Raw genomic sequence first — 25,286 nt, 5'->3', positions numbered from 1 at the left:
ATAGATATCTCATAACACCAGAAGCACTAGGTATCTCATGCAACCACTTGGGGCAGCAAGTCCAATACAGTATATGCATTTACCAGCCCTTGTAATCAACAATTGCATTTGTACCTCAAAAGTACACTTGCTATAAGTAGAACATACTGCTCTAACATGTAGTTAATTCTGGCATAACAGGTTCAGGCAGGCAAACAGCAGGTTTAGAAGAGTTGCAAGAGAGGATATCAACTTTGGTAGGATTGAATTTTTTTTTTTTTGAAAGCGATATACAAGGCTAAACTACCACATGCCCAATAGGGGAAAAATGCATTAAATCAGGGTTTGAGCTACAATGGTTTCTCTCATCTCCCCCAGAGCTAATCACTAGCTCTCATATGTCATATCAATAGGAAGAACAAAAAAAAAAAAAAAAAAAAAAAAGTCTAACAACATCACCCAAACCCCATGTTAGACCACGTACAAAAGGAAAAACAAATCTTTCCTTACCTGGAAATAACATGAATGCTTCTCAGCAAATGTAGTTTATATCCACTATAAGTCAATACACATTACGGCTGCTTACAGATGCAACTCTCCATCCCCAACCAGTGCTTTACTATAAAAACACAGAGCCCAGCACATGCCCCAAAGAGATCCCATTAGTTGGACCTGGCTCACCCAACATCTGTATCAGTTGGGCTCTTTAGTGGGGCTTTTTTGTCGCTTTTATCCAATAGCCAATTGAATCAGCTTTAGATAAAAACATCCAAAAGCCCTGCTGGAATGCCTGATCTACAGAGACATGGCAGAGCCAGGTCAAACTAACATGCTGCCTCTTCTGGTAAAACATGTTCCCCACTCCCTCCCTCTTAGCAGTCTATGATGGACTAGGGAAACTGGAGTTAGACCAAACTTTCACTGGCACCACAAGCATGTTGGCAGCTTGTTGGTCTCTGTTCTGTTAAGCACTTCTGGTTCTTAACACTGACTGGATGTAGGGCAGCGGGAGCTCCACTCCAGATGTTAGATTCCATAAGAGGCTCACTTACTGAAGAGTGCCACGTATTATCCAAAGAAAACTGGTACAAATCTGGCTGACTACTTTTTTCACCATATTTTAATAGGAGCTGTACCTTCTGTAAGATAAATGGACTGCTTCTGAAACTTGTAGGTGTTTATTAAATGCCAAAAATTAAGAACAGACATAGAACTTTAGTTATGTAACTTTATTCTTTTAAAGTAGAAGAAATCAACTCTTATGCGACCAGGGCAGAAGCTGTGGATGATTCACTGAAAAAAAGAAAGATAAATTAGTTGTTTTGAGTAGCTGCCACTGCAACTGCCAAAAATCCAACTTCAAATCAGAGCCTGACAAGATAAAAAAAAAAAGTGTCAGCGTTATTGATTATATCCTCAATTATCACCTACTCACTTTCCTTTATTCCTCTCACTGTTCTATGGCTGCTCTCTTTTGAAACAAGGGAGCTGTACTCTTCTTTTCATTGCTGTGCCAGTTCAGCATCAGCAACCCTAAGCTTATCTAAAATTACACTTTCCAAGACTAGAGAGGCTCACTCAGACATCCAAGGAAGGTTTAGCCAACACTAAGGAACAACCTTTCTGGTGGAAACTGCAAATGGTTGGAAAGTCAAACATCACAGCGAGCAACCTGCATTTAAACAAAACGTGCACAACTGACACACAAATGAAGATGACAGGAGGTTTTAGACTCTTCCTTGCTAGAGATGTTCAATACAAATAGAAAAGATTCCACTATTATACTGTAAAATGTTACTCTACCATACAAACCTAAGTTTGTAGGTAGGATAAGCCCGAATTTAACTCCAGTACGCTATTGGCCATGGATTGTCCAGCATTTAAATATAGTTAAATTTGGACCACCAGCTACTGCTCTGCTTCCTTATTTAAGCATACATTGATCATATAAAATGCTGTCCTAAGATTTTGAGCTTTAACTCCACTATCAACTATGGGGCATTGGGAGCCAGGGGGGATTCTCCATAGCAAAAAAGGAAGAAAAGCCAGTTAAACACTTACTACTTCCAATTGGGTGGTAGCACTCTCTTGGTCTTGTAGTAGCGAGCCAGCCTGTGAATTCTGCTCTCAATCAGAATCAGGCGGAATTTAGCATCTTTATCCTGACAAAACAAATAAAAAACAGTCAAGTAAAGAACTTCCTCTTTGGCATCCAAGATAGTTTATTTACAGTATAAGCTTTAGTTAAATCCAAATGCCCACTATCGTACAGGCTGGTATTTCTTACTTTTAGACTTTAATCCTGATCATGAGACACCAGCCTAGTCAGCTGAAATGCATAGGGATTCTGTGTAAAAGCAGCAGTAACTTTATGAGAGACCAGCACTAAAACTGGAAGACATACACAACAAAAGAGCTAGTTTTTATCCAAGCAGGCCATTTACATTTTATTAAGCCGAACAGCCAAGTTTTCCTCAATTGTACTGAGAATCTCTTCTCAGTAGAAGTTGTTTATCAGAATCCTTGAGCTTCCTCTCCATTTACTCCTCTGCAAAACAGCTCTACCAACTAACTTTGTAAGAGGTGAGTGGCATTATTTAGATGCCTGAACTTGACTTCCACCTGGCATCAAAACCAGATCTTTAGCTTATAAAACTATATTTTATCCTGAAAACTTGCAACAATATCCAAACAAACAGATAAACCAGGTTCATCTTCAATATCAATTTCAGTTAACGAAAGTGAAACCACAAAAACTTTCATGTGCACAAAATAAAAAGATGTTTGTAAATTAACAGACTAGCACATGTAGTTTCTAAATTAATCCAAAGACTTCTGGGGCTAGCAAAGATTTTTAGGACGTCTTATTCTCGTTTGTCATGGTGCCATATTTGTCACCTTTTGCCATACAAGAACCACTAGTCATCAGGGGCACATGCACGTGATATGCTTTTAAAAGCACTCAGCGCTGCATCTCATGTGTCTGTATAAATGGTAAAATGCACGTCAGCGCTAAGAAAATGGCGTCAGTGCTCTTTTGAACTAAAACACATCAAAGGTGTTTTAATTTCAAAGTGCACCACTGCCATTTTCAGTGCTGATGTGCATTTCACCATTTATACAAACGTATGAGATGCAGTGCTGGGTGCGTCAGTTTGCATGCTCCGCAGACTCGATAAATCAAGTCTCCTCTGATGTGGTGGATTTCCAGTGTGTCAGAGCAGACAAAGGTATGTGTATAAACGCCACAGCAGCTTACTTTTCTGTTCCTCTCAAGATGTTTGCGAACAGCAACAGCCTTCTTGATCAAATGGTACAGATCCTCTGGAAGATCTGGAGCAAGTCCTTTGGATTTAAGGATCCTCAAGATTTTGTTGCCAGTGACAAAACGAACCTGGGCAACACCATGAGAATCCCTCAGGATGACACCTGGAACGGACAATCAAGTTTAGATGAAGGACTCTTTAAAAACCAAACAAAGAAACAATAACAACAAGGCTCACTATTCTACAGGCTCACTCAAACATCCAAGGAAGGTTTGACCAACACAAAAGAAAAAACTTTTCTGGTGGAAACTACGAATGGCTAGAAGACGATTATCACAGTGAGCAGACTATTAGGAACATTGGATCCAGAGAACTTCACTGACGACTCATCAACCCACCTATTCTGTAGATTAACTAGTAAATATTGTATAACTTAATATGGCACGTTTATGATAGCAAGTTATGTCATTATGTCATGCAGTACCATAGAAATAGGTCTTGTTAAACCAGCTTTTTCCTCTGTAGGCAAAAAAAGCTCTTTCTTTGGGATAACACACGTTTTTGAGATTGTTGGACTTAATGTACATGCTTCAAACAAAGTACTTAGGAGACAAAAAAAAATAGGTTTCAAGGTGTAAGTTTGGCAGGGGCACTTTATCTAAAGCTTGCCAAATTAATTTTAGTCCAAGCCCGCTGCCACTATTTTGAAGGGCGGGATCACTAATACATAAGATACAGAGGCTGGCTGGAGCACAGCAATTACCACGCTCCAACAGACCCGATTCATCAAGTCTGCTCCAACATGCTGCAATTACAGTGCATCAGAGCAGCCTCCTGGCTCATGTACAGGCACCTTATTGTAGTCACTTAAAAAAAGAGAAAGAAAAGAGAGCAGAGCAGCATGCCTAAGTGCAGCGGACTTAGATAGTGGCAGGAAAATGGACTCTTAAGCAGACAGCTCCTGCACACACTTGGCCTTTTTTTTTTGCAACCTAAGTTTCTGAGAAGGCAGTTTACCATTTTGGATAACGAAGCAACAGCCATACGGACAGGAAGGCAAACTACCCCACAGTCAGACTGGTATGGCCTGCGGGGAGTTTTACCTTCCATTGTAGCAGGGGACAGGGCCTCTCCTGGGGACCACTAAGAGCGTTTCACCCAGGCACGATGTGGGCTGCCCCATCCCCCTACTTTCCCCAAGGCAGGAGGGTCACAGGCAGAGATGACATGAGGGCTGGGGCGGGGCTGGCCCTGCCTCGAGACCCACTCCCTGTGACCCCCTCAGCTCTGCGCCCCGCGAGAGGAGGATGGGCGCTATGCCTGGCCCTTACCGATCTGCGAGGGCGTCAGCCCTTTTTTGGCCAGCTTGTAGATCTGCTCCTTCACGTCGTCCGACGTCAGCTTCAGCCACTAGGAGAGACCCGAGCCAGCTGCAGCCACGACCCGCCAGCCGCGTCCTTCCCGCGCCCCGCACGTGGCTGCCTCCCGCCCTCCCACCCCGCTCCCCAGGGCGCGCGCGGGGCGGGGCGGGGCGGGGCAGGGCCGGGCCGGGCCGGGCCGGTACTCACGGTGGGGACGCTGCGGCGGTAGGGCAAGGCCGACTGCGACAGGCCCTTCCTGCGGGAGAGACGGCAAGCAACAGGCGTGAGACAGCGAATACCGGCCACCCCCTCCCCCCCACTCCGGCCCCGACCCCGCCCCCCACCCGCCGGCCGCGGCCTCACCCCGGAGCATGCATGCGACCCATGATGGCGCCTGGCTGCAAAAGAACGAGCGGAAAAGATTCGCGGCGTCTCCCCCTGGCCTTACTTCCGCCGGAAAGGGCGTCACAGCGCCACGCCACGCCCCTTCCTGCAGCCGCCTCCCTCTTGCCCCCGAACGACACTACAATTCCCAGAGACGACTACAACTCCCGCCATGCTCCGGGGCGCCCGGCGGTAGGGACCCGTACCGCCTTTAAGCGTGTCCTCAGCGCCGTTCCGTAGGGCTGGGGTTGGGCCAATCAGAGGCGACGCAGAGGCGGGTTGGAATCGGTTGGCGCCGAGCCCGGGAAAGGGGAGGTGCGCATGCGCGGGTGACGGGCCCGCCAGACTAGGCTGTGCGCATGCGCGGCGTTCAGTGCTGGGCAGCATGCAGGGAAGCGCGGGTTCCGGTGGGAGGGGTGCACGGAGCCTTCGCCTCTGGCCCTGCTGCAGCACGTGGTCCTTTCGCTGCAGCTTCTGCCTCTTTGTGCGCACATATATGTATGTATGCACGTGCAGGTGTCTGCGGCTGTGCATGTATGCACGTGCTTGTGCTGGCACGTGTGTACATGTACATAGGCGTATGTGCACATAGTCGTACATGCTCATCTATATGTGCACCACCCTGCTGCTTGAGTTAGCCTGTAAGGTGCAGCCCTCCCCTGCCTTGTCAAGAAAACAGCTCCTCCTCCTCTCAGGCTGGTGACATGTGGTAGCTGTCCCCACTGCCCTCCCTACACGGTGGCCAAGCAGCCATTCCCAGCCTGATGCAGCATGGGTCCCCAGGATCCTTTTAGGGGTGTCCTGGCTGCTGTGCAGTGCGGGCACCATGAGGCTGGGAAACGCCTGACGTGCTAGCAGAGCCATGCCCTGCAGGCAGGAAAGGGATCTGCGGTACCCCACCCTCCTGTCTCGGCCGTGCTGTCACCTGCCCCAGCAATTCTCCACAGAAGGCTAAGAGCTGGCCTCCTCCAAGGGCTTGGGGGGGGTGGAGGGGCTGATCTCCTGGACATGAATTCTTGCCAACCCAGCCAGCGTTGCACTACGCGCTACCTGCGGAAACGTTCAGTTTGTTTTATTCTAATATTCTCCCCACCAATAAGGATCCTGAGGTGGTCTGAGCAGGTTGAGTAGTGCCCACCTGAGAGATGGCTAGCTGAACAGAGGATGCTACAGCAGTGGCGGAAAGAGGTAAAGGACGCATCCAACATGAGCGCATTTGAAGATGGAGACCTAGGGGCAAAAGACAAGCATTGCCACGCAGGAAGTCTGGGTTGAAGTTCTTTTTCTTACAAAGCAGTAGCAACCACCTGTCTAGAGAAGGGAAGTTGATGCTTTAACACTGTGTCTTAGTGCAGGCCTGTCCAACCTTGGGGTGACTCCAGGCTGCACATATCATGGGCAGGCACATCCTGTTACTGCTACCGATCCTTCCACCATGGTAGACAAGCCCCTAACACTGCCACCCTGTGGGGGCTTCACCCCCACTACTGCCTTATCACACAAGCAAGCCCCATGCTCATGGCTTCAGGAACACCATGTAGGGTTACTATATTTCCAGGTCTAAAAAAGTAGGCCCGCTATTTGTTAACCTTCTAATCCATAAATCATAGAAATAAAGAGAGCCTGTTTGTCAGTATAAGGATGCACGGGGTGTCCCTGCCCACTGTGCTAGGAACAAAGTGTACAGTAGCAGTAGATATAAGTAGCAAATCCACATGGCTAATGAGTGTCACAATCCATTTTTTCACTAAAGTGTTTCACAGTGTACTACAGAGATGGGATCTGCATATGCACAAGAAGCTTATCTATCCATTCACCGTCAAACCTCTGCATGTCAGTCACCTTATTTCAGCTGTGCTATCAATATGAGACACATTGCTAATGTGGTGGGAGAAATCTCCCTAAGGTCCGTTGTCTAGCTGTAATTTGATCGACAGACAACGCAGGTAAAGAAAGACAGCTGTTTATTTGCTCGAGCAAAGACCATAAAGCCAGCAAAAGGCAAAATGGCCCCCCCTCAAGGGTGAGGCGATCTTTTATACTTCTTACAACAAAGCAAGACTATATGGTTAACAAAAAGCAATACTTGGGGCGGTGCTCTACAAATCTTTGTAACAGCATATTTCTATTAAGCTGAACTAGCACTTTTTAAAAGCTAAAAGTTAAGTAACAGTAACATTATGTTAGCAAAACCTTACACAGTAGAAGATACTTCTCAAGGACACAACCAGTAAGATCAAAACAATGGTTTCTCTGTCTTATCTTACTTCTTGCTGTAGCTGATTTTTTTAGCACACAGACACAGATTCACTTTTTAACTCAGAAAATGCTTGGTGCAGTTAAAATGATTACTTGACACAAGCAAAGGCCTAGCTATCATTCTGCCTTGTGGTCAGCTGCATTACTAGGCCACAGGTCATGCCTTGTATTCAGCTGTAAAGCTAATACTTCTTAAAAATCCAAATTATTGTAAACCTAACAGTATGCTTTCAGAAAACTATTCTATTTCAGGGTAATGACAAACCTGCGCACTACACTAATAAAATGGTTTTGTAGGGACCCAAACCTCAAAGCCTCCAAGTGCTCATGACTCTGGGAAATAGTATTAATATGGTGTACACAAAATCAGAGCACATACTATCATTCTACTCTATTTGAATGACTAGTACCAATTAACTCAGAGAAACCACAGTCTGAACCGTGTATAATCCTCAAGTCCAGTGCTTCATCACTGCTGAGGTAAGTGGAACGGGGATGCTGAGATAATATTAGATACATCTTTACTGGGCTTCACTGCTTTTGCTCCTTACCTAAACACGTTGTTAGAGCATAGGCAGAGTTCAGAAAGTTCAGAATACAGAAAGCATTACAGAGTTAAACATCAGGGCTTTTATATGTAAAACTATGACAAGCAGGTGTTAATAGCTTCCATTCACCTTTCAAAGAGGGCAATACGCAGTTTCTTAGGAAAACAAATAGTCTGCGCATGGTACAGAGAGCATAGTAAATCGTATTTAGAACACTTTGAAAAACTCTTAAAATCTGTTGAATATAAATTTACTTCTGTTCTTTATACAGCATTTCTGTACTGTCTTTATTACATATTTAAAATGATATGCAGGGTTTAAACACAGCATGTATAGTCCTATGTTTTGGCTCACCCATTTAAACACTTTCCCACCTGGCTTTCCAAAGACGATTTCTTAACCTGTATAATGTGACCATGATATATAATTATATAATATATAATGAATGTGTTCATCAGAACACATCAGATCCTGAGAAGAATAGTGGCCTCTCAGTATTTTTCCTTACACATCACAAATTTTTCAGTAAACAAATAGGCTGTTTACTGCTATTGCTAGCACCACTCCAGCTCTTTGGTTAATTAATAGCCTATTAGTTCTCAGGTGCTGGTGAAAACAGAATAATCCTCATGATAGACACCTCTGGATTCTGTGTCTATCAGCCGATCTCCCCATGCACCAAAGTCTTCTGACCAGGAAGTCTGCCTAAAAGAGAGCACCAGGTTTATCACCAGTGCCTACTGTCAAGCACTTGATCTTCAGTAGGACCCACCACTGACATAATATGGACAGGTGCAAGTCTACTGGCCTCTTTTTATAACATTCCCTTTCAACCCCATGCTCTTGATCAAGTTTTGGAGGTCACAATGTATGGCCTGCCATAAAAAAATACTCATGAGCCATGTGCCGTATCTCGGTATTTCTGATCCCCTCTAGTTGAGTTACCTTCCCTCGCACTCCGCACTTGTGCAGAGAGGACAGGTATTTCAGTCCTGTCTCCCTGCTTCTGTCTCTTTTTTACCCCTCCTTTGGTCCAAAGTTGAATGCTGTAGTGTAAAGCTTGGTGGTTATATAAGTACATCTTATGTAATGTTACCAAGCGTGACCTCCAACAGACCGATGGAAGAATCAAAATGAAAAGTCATTGTAGCAAGAGAAAGCATTACCATTCCCATCGTTACCTTTGGAAACCCAGCTGCGCGTGTTAAGGAAATGCCCAGTACAGACCACAGTCCCATACTCAGTGTCCCGCAAATAACCAACCCACAAAACTCACCATCCTGCCCTTTAGCCCATTTAAAAGCTCATTCTAAAGTTCCCAGTCAGAGCTGCCTGTGGTCTCACAGTGCTGCCACCCAGGAGGGCTCCTCCAAGGTGAAGGATAAAGGAACAGCAGGACTGATACTGTCACAATGTGGCACAAGGATCCTTCAGCACAATGTGCCCCTACAAACAAATGGGGGAAAGGTCCTATTTTCAAAGCAATCATATTGCACTTCAATTAAGATTTTTTCCCCCCTAAAAAGTTTTAATATACACACCTACAACTAGGGGTGGGCATGGGGGAATATGATGGTCGGGGGGCAGTGTCACGCCAGTACCCTGCCCATTCTGTTGCCCCTCACTGACAAACCACACACCCCCAGCCCTGCTAGTGCCCCTCACTCCTGACATTTAACATATAACATTTAACAAATAACATTTGCTGTTATTTTAAAAACCCGCTTGGATGCAGCACAGGAGTCCAAAAAAAAGAGGAAAACCAGGACAGATGGTAACCTTATGCAGGCAGCAAATTCACCAGGCCTCCTACCATACTGCCCCATGCTGCTGCCATAGCAGCTAGAAACTGGGAGCAGCAATGGTCAGGGGGGAGCCCAGGGGCAGTATATTAGCCTGTTGAAGGCTGGATTGAGGCTTTATGGAGCTTTGCTTTTCATTAAAAGCACTGAAAAAAATTAGCATGTTAAATTTATCTTTGGGGATAAACCCTTGAAAAACCAATAGGTATTGCATTAAAATGGCCCCTCTAAACACGCAGGTAAAGGCATGATAGGATCAGATGTGCAATCTACAGTCACAACTTCTGCCATGCTACACGTCAATGGCAGGAGGCACAACTGTCAGGTTGCACATCAGATCCCAATTGTGCCTTATTCCAGTGCATGGGGAGCCTGAGAGGCTCCCCCTGCACTAGCAAGAAGCTCCTGTGGCTGGGAACCCCTTAGCTGAAGGTCTCCCACCTGCAGGCATGCTTGATGCAGCCCTGAGCTGAAAGACACAGCTGTTATCTCCTAGCCTTGGGGGTTTCATGCAACCCTGGGGCTGGGGGATTGTGCTGGCCAAACCCTGCTGGGTCCTGGCACTGGGAGGCACACTGCAGGAACCCCATGTGTACAGCTATGGGACTTTTGAGTCCCAGCAGCTGTGAGGTGCTGCCAGGACCCAAAGGTGGTAGCTGCTTGGGCTGAGTCCCCTCAGCCATGGGACTTCCAGCCCTGGCTTGTCATGGTGCACCCATGTGGCTGGGAGACCAGTCCACTGACAGGCCTCTCAGCTGCTCCACAAGTAAATTAAAGCTCAATAGCAACCAGCTATTAAGTTAGTACACATTTTTGAGGTCTAAACTTTATAGCTGGTTGAAACTTTTTCTGGTGTGATAGCTACTGTGCACATGTAGCTGGTTTCAAGGTAATTTTGCAGTTAACCAGTTAATTAAGCAATACCTGTAATATGTAGAAGGGGCCTAGGAGTTATCTGCTTAACAAAGTTATGCTTGTTTTATTCCAAGATTCTCCTAAAAAGATCCTGACTCGGTTATGGTAAAGGAGTGGAAGAAATGCAAAAATGGCGATAAAGTGAAGTATTGCCACAATCTGAAGCATTTTGAGAATCTTTACTTAGTATGAACTATCAGTATTGCCTTCTTAATTATGTACTTTGCTACTGAAAGTCAAGCCACACAATTCAGTTCCCACTGATTTGAAGTGATTAAGGCATTTAAGAACACTTCTTAAAGCAGATGGAAGATCAACTATGAGAGGATGCATTGACTTTAAGAGAAAAACAAAACAACACACACACACACACACACTCTAATACACGTAGTTTAAAAAAAAACAAACAGTTCTGAATGAGAGATAAAGGAATCCATCATTTGTCAATCAATTGTAGCCTTTGTTTTTTTAGTGCAGGGGATACAATATCCCAAGTCACTGCTGGATATCTATTGATTTCTAAAAAGTCAGGGTAGAGCTACATGCCATTGACTGCAAATGTGCTATGGAATATTTTTCTTCTGGTATACTCTCCATCACTTAAAAAAAATCTATACGATTCCAGTATTTCTCATGTAGAAAAGAAAAGAAAAATCTTTTGTATTTTATACCAACATATCAGTGAGACCTCACATGTAAGTCACCAGAACAGTGAAAGAGAAATCCTGCTGCCAAATTTGACATCCTTAAGGCCGTAACAAAATATGCATGCAACTAGATCACTTGCATTGCTTTGGAATTTTCATTTAGATGTTCATAAAACTCCCTGCAGAAGTATTAGGTATAATATAATACCAACATGCTTTTTAGCTATGTAGTCGAGCACATCATCCCATAGTTGGAATTTTCAGTAGATGGAGACAACTCAGTTACAACTGTCAGTATACCTCCTTCTGGTTTTCAAAGGAAAGAGCAGCAGGAATGTGGCTTCAGAAGCTTTCAAAACTCTTGGAGAGAGGAAAGAGACCGCACAAATTCTTTATTTCAGAATAGCATTTAATGTAATTGTAGGAGAGCCGAGTCACATTATAAGTCCCATTCATTACAGGTCAGTATTTGATGGCAATATTGTACATCTTTGTTAGTCATTAGTATAAATTCAATTATTTGGTTTTGTAGAGATATATAGATAATGCGAGGCAAACTACGTATTTGCTCCCAGTGAATTTCATCATCTATAAAACATCTGCACTAGGTAAGTCACAGTTTGAGAACAGATAGTGTGCCAGGAAAATAATTTTCTATAGACTGAGAGTGGTGCAATATTGCCTGAATATATTTTTATTCTATTGAGCATGCATATTCTGCAAATACCAGAAATAAGATTTTAATGTTTTTTTTTAAATCCACCATATTAAAGTCCTTGCAGTCACTTTAAGGCAAGATACTGATATTTCTAAAGAACCTTATTTTTTTGAAATAGAGAAATAAACCTTTTATCAAAAGATCGCACATGCTTCTAGATACAGGAACCTTTAGATCATAAAAAGGCAGTAATAAAAAAATTCAGTGCAAAGTCCTAAATTAGATTATTTAATAGACAAAAGGAGGAGGTCATTGTTTGTAGAGCAAGCTGTTCTCAAATATCAAAACAAGGTCTGTAGAGAAAAATTCTATTTCTGGCTGCAGGTTACATGTGTTGCATACAACAGAATCCTTTTATTTGCATTAAACAAGGTATACAAAGCTGCTAGAGTGTGTTCATTGTAACACAGACTAAGATACTGGCAAATTTAATCCAGATTGCACTATGCTCCTTTTTCCAGTTTATTTTTAATTCACTCCTTTGTGGATGTAATATGTTAAAAGGTCAAGTCTTCATTGCTAATGTTTTCCTAATCCATCAAAAATAGTGCAGAGAGGTGCAAACTTGGTGCTGTTTCACAATGTTTTTTTCTGGCAAGGATTCAAGACAATTTCGTAGACCAAAAACCCCGCCAAACGCGATCCTAAAAAGTGTTGGCCAAAGTATATTTGCAAAAGGGAAAGGAAAGGCACAGAAATGAGTTGCATTATGAAGAACATTGCTAAACAAAAGTCAGGACAAATGCTAGCAATCATACAGTACTATGCATCTTCTAACCAAAGTCCACATGACCGTTAGAGTTGCAAATACATTTTTTAAAAGCATTACATTATGTAATGTTTTTTAATGTTATGTTTTGTGCTGTAAGACACTGTGATGTAACAACAGACTGCAAAAAGGCAGTACATATTGCTTTCATTTTATTTAACAAATGGAACATTTTACAAAAACAGTAGTCTACTTTTTTGTGCCTAAGTAACTCGTGGTTCTGATGATGGAATGGAGTTAAGTCTCAAAAACATCAAGTGAGCAGGAAATACAATCTAGTTAGTTATAACATATATTTAGTAATATTTACATGTTATATAGTAAATAAAAAATTATGTCAACTATAGCAAATCAAACAGATTTTGGATAGTGTTAGTTAAGCTCCCATTAAATAACCCAATTTTAACAATCAGAAAAGCGTCCCTGGTTTTTTATTGTAAATCATTTTTATGAAACTGGACTGTGAATATTTTAGGCACCAAGAGATTGAAGTATATTTTTCATCTGTTCTTTTTCTTTGGTGGGGCGAAGGGAAATCAGTCACTCTGGATTGGGGGGGGGCATTACTAAGGAGCATTTTAACGCTTGGGAACTAAAAGATTGTCCGTTTCTGTGCTCTGTCTGTCACTATTACAAACTTTAATGATCTTTGCTAGTGACACTCAGTGCTGATAGTCTATTATTGTCACTTCTTCAGAAAGTGTTTCTGCTTTAGTGCTAAAAACGTAGTGTGCCATTTAAACTCTCTTCATACAACTCTGCCAAGAGACAGGCTTATGGTCACCCTAAAAAGTGAGAGTTTAATAAGAAACGTATGTATGTGCAGTACAAAACACCCAAGTAACCAATTATTTTTATGGCAGACAGCAAATTGGCATTTGTATTCAATTCTCACCCTGAAATGTTGTTATAATCATGTAGGGAAATAACATTTATCATGCTTTTTGGAAAGGAACAAACAATAATAGTAAAAATCACATTTACCACAAGCTCCTCCATAACACTGCTAATGTAACTCATTCTTGATTTGAAACTTATCTATTTCAGCCATGTCACTCAAGGAGAGACTATCAATTATATGGAGTTGCAGGGCAATAAACAAGATGTGCACAACTCTCATTTTGGACCTAGAATCTGAACCCAGGACTGGCACTCACTGATTGCACTACCTAGATCCTGGGAATTTAAAACTTGTTTTAAAATGTTGGAAAGACTCATGCTCATTTTACATGGCACTGCATTTGAACTCTTTATCTAGTGTTCACAAATCATTAACCATTAGGACACAAACATTCCACTTATATAGATGGGCCATATTAATCATGGTTAGTGTAACCTAAAAATATCTGGAGACTGAATTTTCTGAAGGAAAAATGCAGTAGGAGCTGCAATTTGTCATCTGAGAATATTTGCCCTTTTTCAGTGGGAGGAGTTAATTACCCTTAGTTAATAGGCATAAGTTTTTAAATATCAGAAATAAGGTACAAAAGAAGGATTTGAATTACAAGATAAGGCACCATTATTTACAACTTCTGTTATTGGCACTCATGCTGATGTCTCTTAGAAAAGCATGACTCTTGGGATTAAATGCAAGACTGAAGAATAGTTCCAGCTGTTCCATCCAAGCTTCATTTCTGACTGTCTGTGCAACCTCTGACATTGTACTGGTTTCTGCTGCTGCAATGACTGCTGAATAGTGGGCATGTGGTCCTAAAACAACCCATCTTTTCTTCAGTGCTCCATGGCATCATCTCAGGTATGAAGCAACACAGGTAACAAAAAGAAGTGAAAAGAAAAACCCTACTATATCCACAGGTCAAGTGATTAAATGTGGTTGAATTGATACAGCAAAGTCAAAGTATTAATCTGACTATTCTGTGAATGGTTTAAAACCTTTGTTTACCCGCAAAAATTAAGAAATTCATTTACAATTAATGCTGATATTGTCACTTAACCAGAAAACAGCGATGCACTCTAGAAATCCTGTAACTGAAGCTTTGTGAAGGTTGGTCCAACATACTTGTTGAAATGTAGTCTCTTATTTAAAATGTGCAAGTTATTTTCAAGTAGGAAAAATGCACAAAATACAGATGAGTACGATTGTTTCAATTCTGTTCTTATTCAGGTGCAGAAATTGGAGTTCACAGATACGGCACGGCAGTCAGTCGATACCATTTAACAGTCTCCTTGCTCAAGTTGAAATCCTTCAGGGACAGAGTAACTCCACCCAGAAAGAAATTCTCACGCAGCGATTCTGCACTGAGCACACTTAGCTGAAGCACCCTCTGCCTTAGTGTCTCTATGCTGTATCCATTGTACACGAGCTGCACAAAGAACAAAAACAGCAGCAGCTGAAAGCTAAGTTCGCTGATTCTCTAGAAGTCAAGTCAACTGCTGGCAGGGGGCCAGGGGATTGATAGGTGGGACATTAATTTGGCTTCCACAGTTTGCAGTGCACCTCTGGTGAAACTGAGCCTCACTTTACCCTTTAGTGTCTGCTGCAATTGTGTTGTATAAACTTAGGTGCCTTCAATAGTTTGAGTGGAGGATGCTATCTATATCAATGCAAAAGCTGTTAAACCTGACTCTTGCCCCCAGAAGTTCTGGGCATCTACAATGAATAAAGTGATGTGGATTACAGCCCAGGCAGTTCATGGACTTCAGTTTAATGTGCCAAGCAACATTTAAATTTAAGGTTCTTCCTTCCTTCCCCTCCCCCTGTTTCCAGAGATTTGACCTTGGCCTAGAGAAACCTGTGTGACTTCACTTAAAATGACTGCTTTAATGTGATTATGCTATTAAGATTTTTTTTGAGTGCATGTTTAAATGGAAAGGGGTGGGATTTAATTCAGAAAAACAGGTGAGCATATTTTTAAGATAAAAAGCTTTCAGAGGCTAGTCCCTTCTCTTATATATATTTACAGATATGTATTTGAGACAGGAATCCTTTACTAGGTTTTAAAATAAAGCTGTAAATACATACTGATGACCACAAAAGAATGTTAAGGGATCTTTACTGGGGGGGACAGATTATTTTACCATTTCATTGAACGTTGGGTTCCTTGTTTTCCGTGAGATTTTGGTTTTGCGTTTAGATGTTTTGTGTGTATCTGGAAGCAAGTATGTTTTAACATAGGGATTCGGATCTGCACCATCTTCTGTGACCTGCAAATAAAGCATACCAATGAGTGAGGTTTTGTTTTTTGTTAAATACACATCTATTTAATTGTTTTACCTTCTAAGGCAATACATGATAAAACTCATGCTTAACTCAGATTAATCATGAACTCATTGGAGAGTTAACTAAAAACAGATTAGTCTTGGGAAAAATATTTGCAAAGGAGTGTCCTAACACACTTAAACCAACTTTTCATAAATGGTAACACAAACATTAAATGCCTGACTTTTGGCTACAAGGTTGCTTATTATACTCACCAGGTCTTTAATGTGCATCACCATGATAAACAGAGTGCCGTTTCTATATGAGATGGACAGCTTTACTTCTCCTCCCACTCTGCCTGAGGTAGGACTTGATGGACATTCATCTAAAAAGATGTACATTTATATTTCTGTCTATAATATTTACAGTGTGTATTTTACCAGGAGTAATACTGTGCTAACAAATTATTGAAAATGGACAACGTTAAATTATTTCTGGTTTTATTTTTGATAGTCTCAGTGTACCAGGAATACCACAACACCTACCCTCCCACCCAAATGGTGACAAGGCATGGAATCAGCTTAAAGCATGAGTCAGCAACCCCCAGCACGCATGCCAGAGCATGGCACATACGGCCATTTTGCTCAGCACCCCACAGCCAGCCCAAACTTGGGGCAGCTGCTGCTGGCCATGGAGCCATGGCTGCTCACAGCAGGTGGCCAGGAGACTGCAGGCCCTGCTGCCAGCAGCCTGGGCTCTGTGGCAGGCAGCCAAGAGGCTGCAAACAGCTGCACCAGGCTCTGCGGTGGTAGCAGCTGCATGCATGTCTTGGCACACATGGCTGGGAAGGTGCTTGGGGCAGTGCAACCCCAGCTCCTCCCCAGCCATCCATCCTAAGGTGTGCACTTAGCCACCACTGCCAGGCCTCCAGACCCTGGTGTAGCCGTTTGCAGCCTCCTGGCTGCCTGCTGCAGCTGCCTAGAACCCAGCTCAGCTGTCACAGGCAGCAAGGAGGCTGCAAACAGCTGCACGTGCACATCAGGGTGGATGGTGGGGGAGGAGCTGTGGTTGTGCTACCCCAGGCCTCTTTGTGGCCATGTGCCCCAAGGTACACCTGCAGCTGCCACCACCATGGAGCCTGGTGCAGCTGTTTGCAGTCTCCTGGCTGGCTGGCTGGCTGGCTGGCTGCCACGGGTGGCCTAGGCTTTGGGAAGCTGCAGCAGGCAGGCTGCAAACAGCTGTACTGGGGTCTGGAGCCCTGGCACTGGCTGCGTGGTAGCAGCAAGTGTGCGTGCAACTTGGGGCTGGGGCAGCGCAACCTCAGCCCCTCCTCCACTATCTGCCTGGTGACACCCATGCAACTGCTGCCAGCAGCGAGGATCAGGCCCCTTGTTGCTCCCCTGCTTCTGGCACATCAATTTAAGGCGTGCGTCTAGTTTTGGGTGTTTGGCATTCCAGCCAAAAAGATTGCTGACCCCTGGCTTGGAGGCTGAGTGTGAAAGCTTTGATTAAATTTCTTTGATAAATGTAAAGCACTGACTAAGCAAGAAAACACATTGCACACAGTTTATTTATATCTCACTGAATCCACACAGTACAGGATTTACACTTTATGATATTTTCAGAAGTAAAAACAGGGGACTTGGTATGACAAGTGAACATTTTCTGAAGTGGAAGTTATCAAACTAGAATTGGTTGAAAATAATTTTACGCTAGCCAGTACTGAAGTCCTTTACATTATAGATTGCAGTCACCCAATTTACCACCTTACACAAAAAAGCTATATATCTACCTGCATGCTTGGCTATTCCATCTATTCCTTCAGCTTTATCATCACGAAGTAAAGGGTGGAAGAAAGTATAAACAAGATCACACTGAATTTGGAAAAAAAAGGTTACACATTAGTTTAAAATGTACTAAAACATCAAAATTGAATGTTAAATTTATTGAAAATCTTTGAATATTCACCTCAGCCACCTCTGCTGAACCATTCATCAAACTTTGTATATAACTATTTAGCTCTACTTTTCTTTTGGCTGCTACTTCCTTTATATGAGTTCTTCCCAGAACCATCTTGTTAGGAAAGCTGCAAAAGAATGACAGGATAGATTCTGCTGCTAAGTTCTGATGTAGTTTAACCACACATTACATCCCAAAATGTTGATATCTATTCTTGACAAGTGAAGTCACAAATTGATACAATGCACATTCATTTTATTAAGTTCAATCTATGTATTAATATTAATGAAGCACAGTTGCACACAGAGTGACATTAAAGAAAACATGAAGGTTGCAAAGTCAAGCACTTCAAAGTTCAGAAATGTTGGTATTAAAGTTGCCTGTGCAACCCCTGCCACTTGAGCTATAGCAGATGGTTGTGCTATATGAATAGCAGTCCTGGAGGGGAATGAGACATGGCCAATGGGTTGTGCCGTTATTTGTTGCCAGCTGTGGCATGGTGAGACTTGGGGATCTTGGGTTCCATTCCACACTTGAGGGGTGGCCATTCCTCCTAATGGGCACAGGCCATCAACGTGGAATACACCCAAGTTACATCCTTCTTTCTCTCCCCAGTTTGTCCCAGTCCCATCTTTTTCTCCCACCCCTAGCTCCTTATATCACCTCTATTCTCCACACATCAGGCTCATCATCCTAGTCCAAAACAAATCTCACCCCTCTGAAGACCCCAAACTCCTCACATTCCCTGCTGTGCTCCAACCCCAGCTTCTCTCCCTGGGTTTCTTATTTAATCAGTGTCCTTCTCCATTCTGGTCTCAGTGCTGACCAACCAGTCCTACTTCTCCCCTGACTTCTGGCCATTACTCCCCTTCACCACTTTTGTCACCCCATTAAATTCTCTTTCCTTCCCATTCTCACGCCAGTTCTACTACTCTCTTCATTTCCAGCTCTCCTCTCCACTGTGCTCTGTCTTTCTAACTGCCTGGATTCAGCAGGAGCTGAATGAGAACCCAAGAAAGGCATTCTTTGTGCCCCAAGTTCAAGGGACCTAATTTAGAGCAGTTCACAAACACAATTACTGGGAATGTCCTGTTCATCTCCAGGCTGCAACATGCCCAGTACGGATGGAATCTTTAGGGAAGATTGCTGTGAAACTCCAGCGTGCTTCTACTAAGCATGCAAACAAACATTAAGGACTTGGAACATACCCTGGTAACTTCCAGAGAGGAAACAGAATACCAAGTTTGTTGTGGAATTCCTGGAACTCATCAAATGTCCGGAAGACAAATGCTGGCTCAGCTTGCCCTTCTCTCAAAACTCTCACAACATAGATCTGCCAAGAGAGACAACTTTTACATATTTTAACATCTCCTCCTCCAATAAATTCTTTCTGGTGCAGTATTTACATTCCAGGACCAAATCAGTTTTATTAGTAATAACTAATTATTATTATTTCTGGTAACACATTTTTTGTCCATTATACGCAATGTATATCCATGCATTATCACAAAGGCTGAGAAAAATGCTAGTTTGGTTCAACTGTTAGTACTTGTCCTTTCCAAGTCAGGAGGTTATGAGTATACATCTTCCACTAGGACTTGGGTGTGAGAAGATGTACATCAAGCCAAATTTAGTGTGTCAGTACAGATATAACTTGCTAGAGACAAATTCCTATAACTTCAGAATGAAGGATCATCAATATATAGTTTACATTATTTCAGTACATTTAGGAGTTTTATAAATCAAATTGTTAAAATCACTTTCGGAGATTATTTACCAAACAGTATTTCAACTCTATTCTTATCCAAATCTGACTCTTGGGGTTTATAGCATACTCCCTGAATTGCCCCTGTACAGCCCAGTTCAGAGTGATTTTGACCAGAACTATTTTTTACCCTGCTTTTTTTTAAATTTTTTTATTTTATAGTCTATCCAACCCCAAATGTACAAATGCCACCTCCCCTCAGCTCTCTCTTTATATGAATCTTTTCTGAACAGTAAAGACCCTTCAGTACTTAATTCTAGTCATGACAGCTATTCTTGTTAAGCTTGTTATGCCTATAATATCCATTTTTACATCTACATCAGTAAATCAAGACCCTCCATTACACTGCACCTGGTTTGTGCCATGACTGCTCGTGGCCCAGCAGCATGGGGCAGCCCCAATGCACCATGATCAGATCAGGTTGTTCTGAACATCTCTGTACTGTACCTGGGCTGCCCACGCACACCTCTGCTGGGCCAGGGGCAGCAGGGGCTGGGTCACTGACATCACTCTGCCCCCTTCCCAGGTCAGGCTGGTCATGATCCATTGTGGCAGCCTTGCACTGCTGGGCTGTGAGCAGCCACAGCACAAACCAGATGCAGTGCAGGGCAGCATAGGGCTGGGTCCAGGGCAGAGCCGCAATCTGCTTTCTGCATGTCCGTGTGACAGGTGCTAGTTCCAGAGACAGCAGCCAGGCACAGCTGCTTCCTATGGAACCAGCATCAGTTGCAGGGTCATGCAGGGAGAGGATCGTGGCTCTGTCCCAGCCCCAACCCCACACTGTCACTGCCTTGCGATCCTGGCCCTCCCCACCCATCCCACTCCTAGACACTGTCCCCTGCCTGTCTACAGCCCCATCCCAACTGCCCAGCTGAGAGTAACCTGCCCACCCTGTCTTAGATTCTAATGCCTCCACTTAGAAAAACCAAGTTTACCCTTCCAGGAGAAATCAAAGAGAGGTGGTTTATTCTGTACATTCATAGAGAGCTAAAGTACAGAATACTGAAAAGTTAATTAAAACCACAAATTTCCACTTATGAGCACCACTACTTCTTCCCCCATCAGCTTCTTTCTGGTCTCTCCTTCAGGAGAAGACATAAGGTACATGAAAATTTTTAACATATTTAAAAAAAGGGGAGGAAGAGCCACTGTTTGGAAAGACACAGCAGATGCTATGCTGTAACTGCTGCATCAACATAAGCCTAGAGTAAAGAAGTGTGCTAAAAATCACCCCAACGGTGATCCTGGTTGATGCAGAGTTCAACCCGGGGCAGTTTTGCTCCAAATATACATTTGTCCATATTCATAGTTCTACAGTTCAAAGAAAACAATATATTTGGTTGATATAATTAGCGGATCTTATGCTATAATGCTTTATTTCTGTTCTTGTCAAGAAACTAAGTAGCTGAGAAGAATTAGTGAACCAGTTCATGCTGAAATACATCTGTGTTTAGGATATTTTTTTCATTTTGTTTTGTTTTTGGCTTTTGGAATCCAGTTCAGCAGTCCAGTAGAATCCAGTTAACTGGTCAAGATGAGAATTGTTTTCCATGGAAGAAGGACAAATGAATAAAGCAAGCAATGGTGAAGAGATATGGCAGTAAAAGCAAATACAGACTGAATTTTCATATTCAACAATATCCACTTACATAATGTTTATCTGGGTTGTACCTCTTTTGGTACGTGAACACAGACACTTCCTTAATTCGGCCATCTTGTTTGAGAGAGTACGTTTTGGGAGAAAATGAGAGGATGGGCTCATCATTGGAAGGCAGGCCTGAGAAACGCAATTGAGCCAAGTTGTGAATGAAAAAGTTGAACTTTGTGGCAACACTTCCCAAGCTGGATTCAATCAGCCTGCAAAATGAGAAAATATCTTCAAATACAAAAGCACAATTACATACTCTGAATGCACAGCAATTTTGTTTTGTCAGTACACTACATTCCAAGAATGAAAGAAATAAATCAAACCCTTACCAAAGGCCCCAACATTAAATTTAGACTGAAAATGGTCACTGATTCCCAGTGACCATCATACCTTATTTATTGAGAGATAGATAGATAGATATAGATATATATATATATATATATATATATATATATATTAACCAAATTTTGACTGCTGTGCATTCCCAGAAAATGCAACCATTTCTCTGCAAGAGGGTTCTGACTTAATATAACTTTAAAAGTGTTGCAATAAGCATGGAATCAATTTAGGCCACCTCTCTTTCATTAACTACAAGCCTTATGGACAGATAAGGCCGAATGTAGTGATTAAACTTTTATTGCACGCATTAGAATTTTCTGTATTAGATTGCTCATTTAACACACCACAGTAGCATTTTAATGCAACACAAGCATCTTTGAAATTGAAGTTACGTATTCAACTCAGTAAAGGATAATATTATTTTATTGTATGATTAAAGGAAAACCGTAATAGTAATGAACTTTTATAGCTAAGTATTTATAGAACACTAAATTTTTATTTTAGTATCATAGTGCAGAGTTTGAGAGATGAGATTGTGTATTCAAGTTCTGTTTCACTTGGTCACTTCTCTCGTACCTTGTGAAGAAAATTGTAGCTTCTGCATCTGTAGTTTGGGGTTGTAGAGCATCCTGCACATATTTTAAATCCTGAATTCCAGTTAGCTCTGGTAACCCTGAAGAAAGCATCTATAGAAAGAAACAAAAGGTTATTATATTTTCACGATGGAAAATGAATTGGAGATTTTCATGTTTAAATATCACCACCATTTTGCATTTGTTAAAAATAGTTAAAGAAAAGTTCTGACATTCTTTAGATGTTACTTTTGATTTAATTTCTATGGTGAAAGCTATAAATACTTTTGATTCTTAAATTTTCATGGCCCAAACAAAGTGAAACCAAATCCAATCTCAGTAACAACTGTTCCTGGTCCTTCCAAGGGAGCACTGCTAAATTTCCGATTTATAACAGCATGTGGTAAGAAATGCTGGAGTGTAAGAGCCTACAAGTTAGGATTTTCAGTGCAGATTTGATCTGTCAAAAGTAACTGGGGATTTAAAATACATGCATAAGGAGTTAAACACAAGAACACAGTGAGCAATAAAACACTATTACCAATGAAAGCAAGTTAAGAAAGAGGTCTGCACGTTTCCTTATTAAATTGTATGCTTGGCAGCACAGATCCACAAACAACTGGAAACGAATAGTAGGTTTTTCACCACCATTGATGACATAGGCCATATCTGATGTTAGCACAAAAGGAGCTCGATCCCTGTTTAAAGAGAAGAAACATTAACATGTTACCGTATTTACTTGAACATAAAATGAAGCCTTCCTCCCCCAGTCAGCATTGGAAAAAGCCCCTCAGTTGCATACAAGGAAGCTTCATTAAATACATTGTCTATCTTTAAACTGATGGCAAAAGCAGCATGTACTCAGCAATGGAAACCAACTATGAAGTTGATTAAATGCAGCCATCACTGAGCATGACAGTCAAATACATAGTGCATACTAGGCAAACGTGATCCTTTTTTTGCACAAAAGTGTGTGGGGTTGTACACACATACACACACACTTTTATATATTTTTTCTATAAACCCAAAGGGCACCAACATCTGCAGATTCATAATGAAGAAGTTGGAGTTAAGAAGTTTAACACAATTTTAATCAGTAACACCCTGAAGCCCCTGGCAGATGTTAATTTAATCCCACAATGGGATCTGAGAAATGTTATCCCTGTCCCAACAATCACATGTCCTACTACACCAAATGTTCAAAGTCTACCACGACAGAATGTACAGTGGTTGGGATCCGGGATAAATTCCTCAGATCTCACTGCATGTTTGTCAGGATATGCAGCTGGCTATATGCATTCTAAGGTTCAGAAAGCTCCCAGATACCCAATTGCCCGCACAACATACCCTGAAATTATATTTGTGAAGACAGCCACATTCATACTAGTGACACAGGCAGCAGGGGATGAAGGAAACTTCATGGACTTGTCAACCAAACATCTGGCTACATGGTGCAGCTCTACGTGTCCCCACATGTGGGTACAGCCTATCAGCTCATACATGGGGACATTTAAAGCCATGCCACACAGCCGGATGCTGGGACGCACATTACACGTTTGAATTTAAGTGCAATACAAGCCAGCTGGAAAGATATTCCACATTAAATGGAGTATTAATGTTACATGAAGTGTGGGACATCTTTTGGGGCGATTTGCCGTTTTATTGAGGGATGTATTGGCTGAATGTCACCAGCATATCACCAGCACAAGGAACTAACCAAATGTGAATTCTGTTCTTTACTTACCTTTATATTGACAGTAAAGGTATACTAATATATCGATTGCATATTGGATTGGCACCAATAAAAGGGAAATTTACATTATAGGCTGTCAGCATTTTTTTGGCTGTTGTAGCTGATAAAGTTCTCCACCAAATAATTAATTATGCCTTCTGGCTGGGGCCCCTATATGCCTGGGTTCCCTTGGAAAATGGTGGGTTTCCCCTTGCAGGTGGGGCAGCATTCTAGCCAGCAAGGGGTCCTGCGTGCATGTGGCCAGGAAAACAGCTGGGCAGTGTACTTACTAGCTCCCTGCAGGTAAGTCTATGGAGGGAAAGGGGCAATTCTGGCAACTGAGGGAGGACAGACAGAAAAAGGAGTGTGTGGGCGAGTGTATTCACCAAGGAAAAGCTATATGGCTTTGCTAATGCAAGCATGAGGATTTTTTTATACCAACTCATTGCTGTGCTACACCTATAAGACTACTATAAAAGGAAACTAACCACAGTTATACTGTAATGTGGAGATAAGTCATTTCAAAAATGAAAAAAACCCAGCATGAGACAATCCCATCATCCTTCTGAGAAAACCTAATGGACAATGACTTTGAGGGGAACAGCTAAGTTAAAGTCATGAAGGTGCTTTACTTGAAAAAGCAAAGCAGAGTCTGGAGAGGTAGCCATTTTTTATTGAAAATAGGAAAGCAGGGAATTGTGATGGCCAGAGTTTACTGCAACAGGGAGCCAAAGACTAGATATACTAGATATCTATACCGGGGTGCTCAGAAGGATTTTGGAAATTATGTAGTTCCAGAAAATCACTAGTTTGACTCTGAGGATAGGTGCTGACAAATATGTAGATATTAAGTCCTACATGAGGTGAACTGGAAGTTGCTCATATTTTCAAAAAATGTTTAGTCATAGAAAATACCTTTTAAAGCTACCGAACATCTGTGCGTGGCCCAAAAACCTCCCAAAGTCAATATGAAACATATGTCCCGTGCTTCGAAGCATTATGTTGTCATTGTGACGGTCACAGATACCCAATACATATGTGGCTACACAGCATCCAGCGCAAGAATAGATGAAGTTTTCAGAAGCCTGAAAAAAGCAAAAAGGTCACGAGTTGAGTATGCCCTGAGAAAAATCTTAATTCAGTGTACCATCTATTCAGGGTTCATTTCTACCAGTGGGGCTAAAGGAAGCTGCCACAGCTCTCAAGCCTTTTTTGTACTTCAGTAACTTGAGAAATATTCCATATGCCTTTCACTTGAAAACAACAATCCATTCAAGAGTCGTTAAAAGTGAAGACAGGTAACAAAGAAAGGGTTGTTTATGGAAACAAAACAAAATATTTATTTGGTAAACGGTATAGCTTTGTTACAGAATGCTGTACCCAAGAAAAACTGTTATTCACACGTCAAGTGGCAGAAGCCAAATGGAATGGAATGCATCTCCTAAACTAGGGGTTCCCAAAGT

At 42.2% G+C, this 25,286-nt stretch overlaps 2 protein-coding genes and 1 non-coding gene across 4 annotated transcripts in view; all 3 read right to left on the bottom strand.

Moving 5' to 3' along the window:
- Positions 1 to 1,193: 1,193 nt before the first annotated feature.
- Positions 1,194 to 5,075, bottom strand: RPS13 (ribosomal protein S13). Its single transcript, XM_014602443.3, has 6 exons — positions 4,970 to 5,075; positions 4,814 to 4,862; positions 4,577 to 4,655; positions 3,239 to 3,408; positions 2,041 to 2,141; positions 1,194 to 1,272 (listed from the first exon to the last, which is right to left on the bottom strand). The coding sequence occupies exons 1-6, from the start codon at positions 4,990 to 4,992 to the stop codon at positions 1,239 to 1,241; spliced, it is 456 nt and encodes a 151-aa protein (XP_014457929.1). The 5' UTR covers positions 4,993 to 5,075; the 3' UTR covers positions 1,194 to 1,238.
- LOC132248911 (small nucleolar RNA SNORD14) lies at positions 1,554 to 1,646 on the bottom strand. Its single transcript, XR_009460384.1, has one exon. It is a non-coding gene; the product is annotated as a small nucleolar RNA SNORD14 (small nucleolar RNA).
- Positions 5,076 to 11,549: 6,474 nt separating the features above from the next.
- Positions 11,550 to 25,286, bottom strand: part of PIK3C2A (phosphatidylinositol-4-phosphate 3-kinase catalytic subunit type 2 alpha) — a 97,851-nt gene continuing 84,114 nt past the window's right edge. For both annotated transcript variants that reach the window (XM_014602315.3, XM_006277170.4), the window contains exons 24-33: positions 24,739 to 24,908; positions 22,633 to 22,789; positions 22,096 to 22,205; positions 21,182 to 21,389; positions 18,976 to 19,100; positions 17,777 to 17,894; positions 17,601 to 17,682; positions 16,084 to 16,193; positions 15,688 to 15,813; positions 11,550 to 14,972 (exon numbers count right to left, since the gene is read on the bottom strand). In XM_014602315.3, the coding sequence (XP_014457801.2) occupies positions 14,790 to 14,972; positions 15,688 to 15,813; positions 16,084 to 16,193; positions 17,601 to 17,682; positions 17,777 to 17,894; positions 18,976 to 19,100; positions 21,182 to 21,389; positions 22,096 to 22,205; positions 22,633 to 22,789; positions 24,739 to 24,908 (1,389 nt within the window). In that variant the 3' untranslated portion in view covers positions 11,550 to 14,789. The remainder of the gene's footprint in view (positions 14,973 to 15,687; positions 15,814 to 16,083; positions 16,194 to 17,600; positions 17,683 to 17,776; positions 17,895 to 18,975; positions 19,101 to 21,181; positions 21,390 to 22,095; positions 22,206 to 22,632; positions 22,790 to 24,738; positions 24,909 to 25,286) is intronic.

The sequence above is a fragment of the Alligator mississippiensis genome, chromosome 2 (assembly GCF_030867095.1).
Source record: "Alligator mississippiensis isolate rAllMis1 chromosome 2, rAllMis1, whole genome shotgun sequence".
NCBI classification, from domain to species: domain Eukaryota; kingdom Metazoa; phylum Chordata; order Crocodylia; family Alligatoridae; genus Alligator; species Alligator mississippiensis.
The sequence above is the reverse complement of the archived record's forward strand: the minus strand, read 5'-3'. Positions and strand labels throughout refer to the sequence as shown.

Coding starts and splice junctions, on each gene's coding strand:
- RPS13 (XM_014602443.3), bottom strand. CDS start 4,992: ATGGGTCGCATGCATGCTCCGGG. Junction 3,409..4,576: donor GCTGACGCCCTCGCAGATCG/GTAAGGGCCAGG, acceptor TGTCCGTTCCAG/GTGTCATCCTGAGGGATTCT. Junction 2,142..3,238: donor ATCTTGAGAGGAACAGAAAA/GTAAGCTGCTGT, acceptor TTGTTTTGTCAG/GATAAAGATGCTAAATTCCG.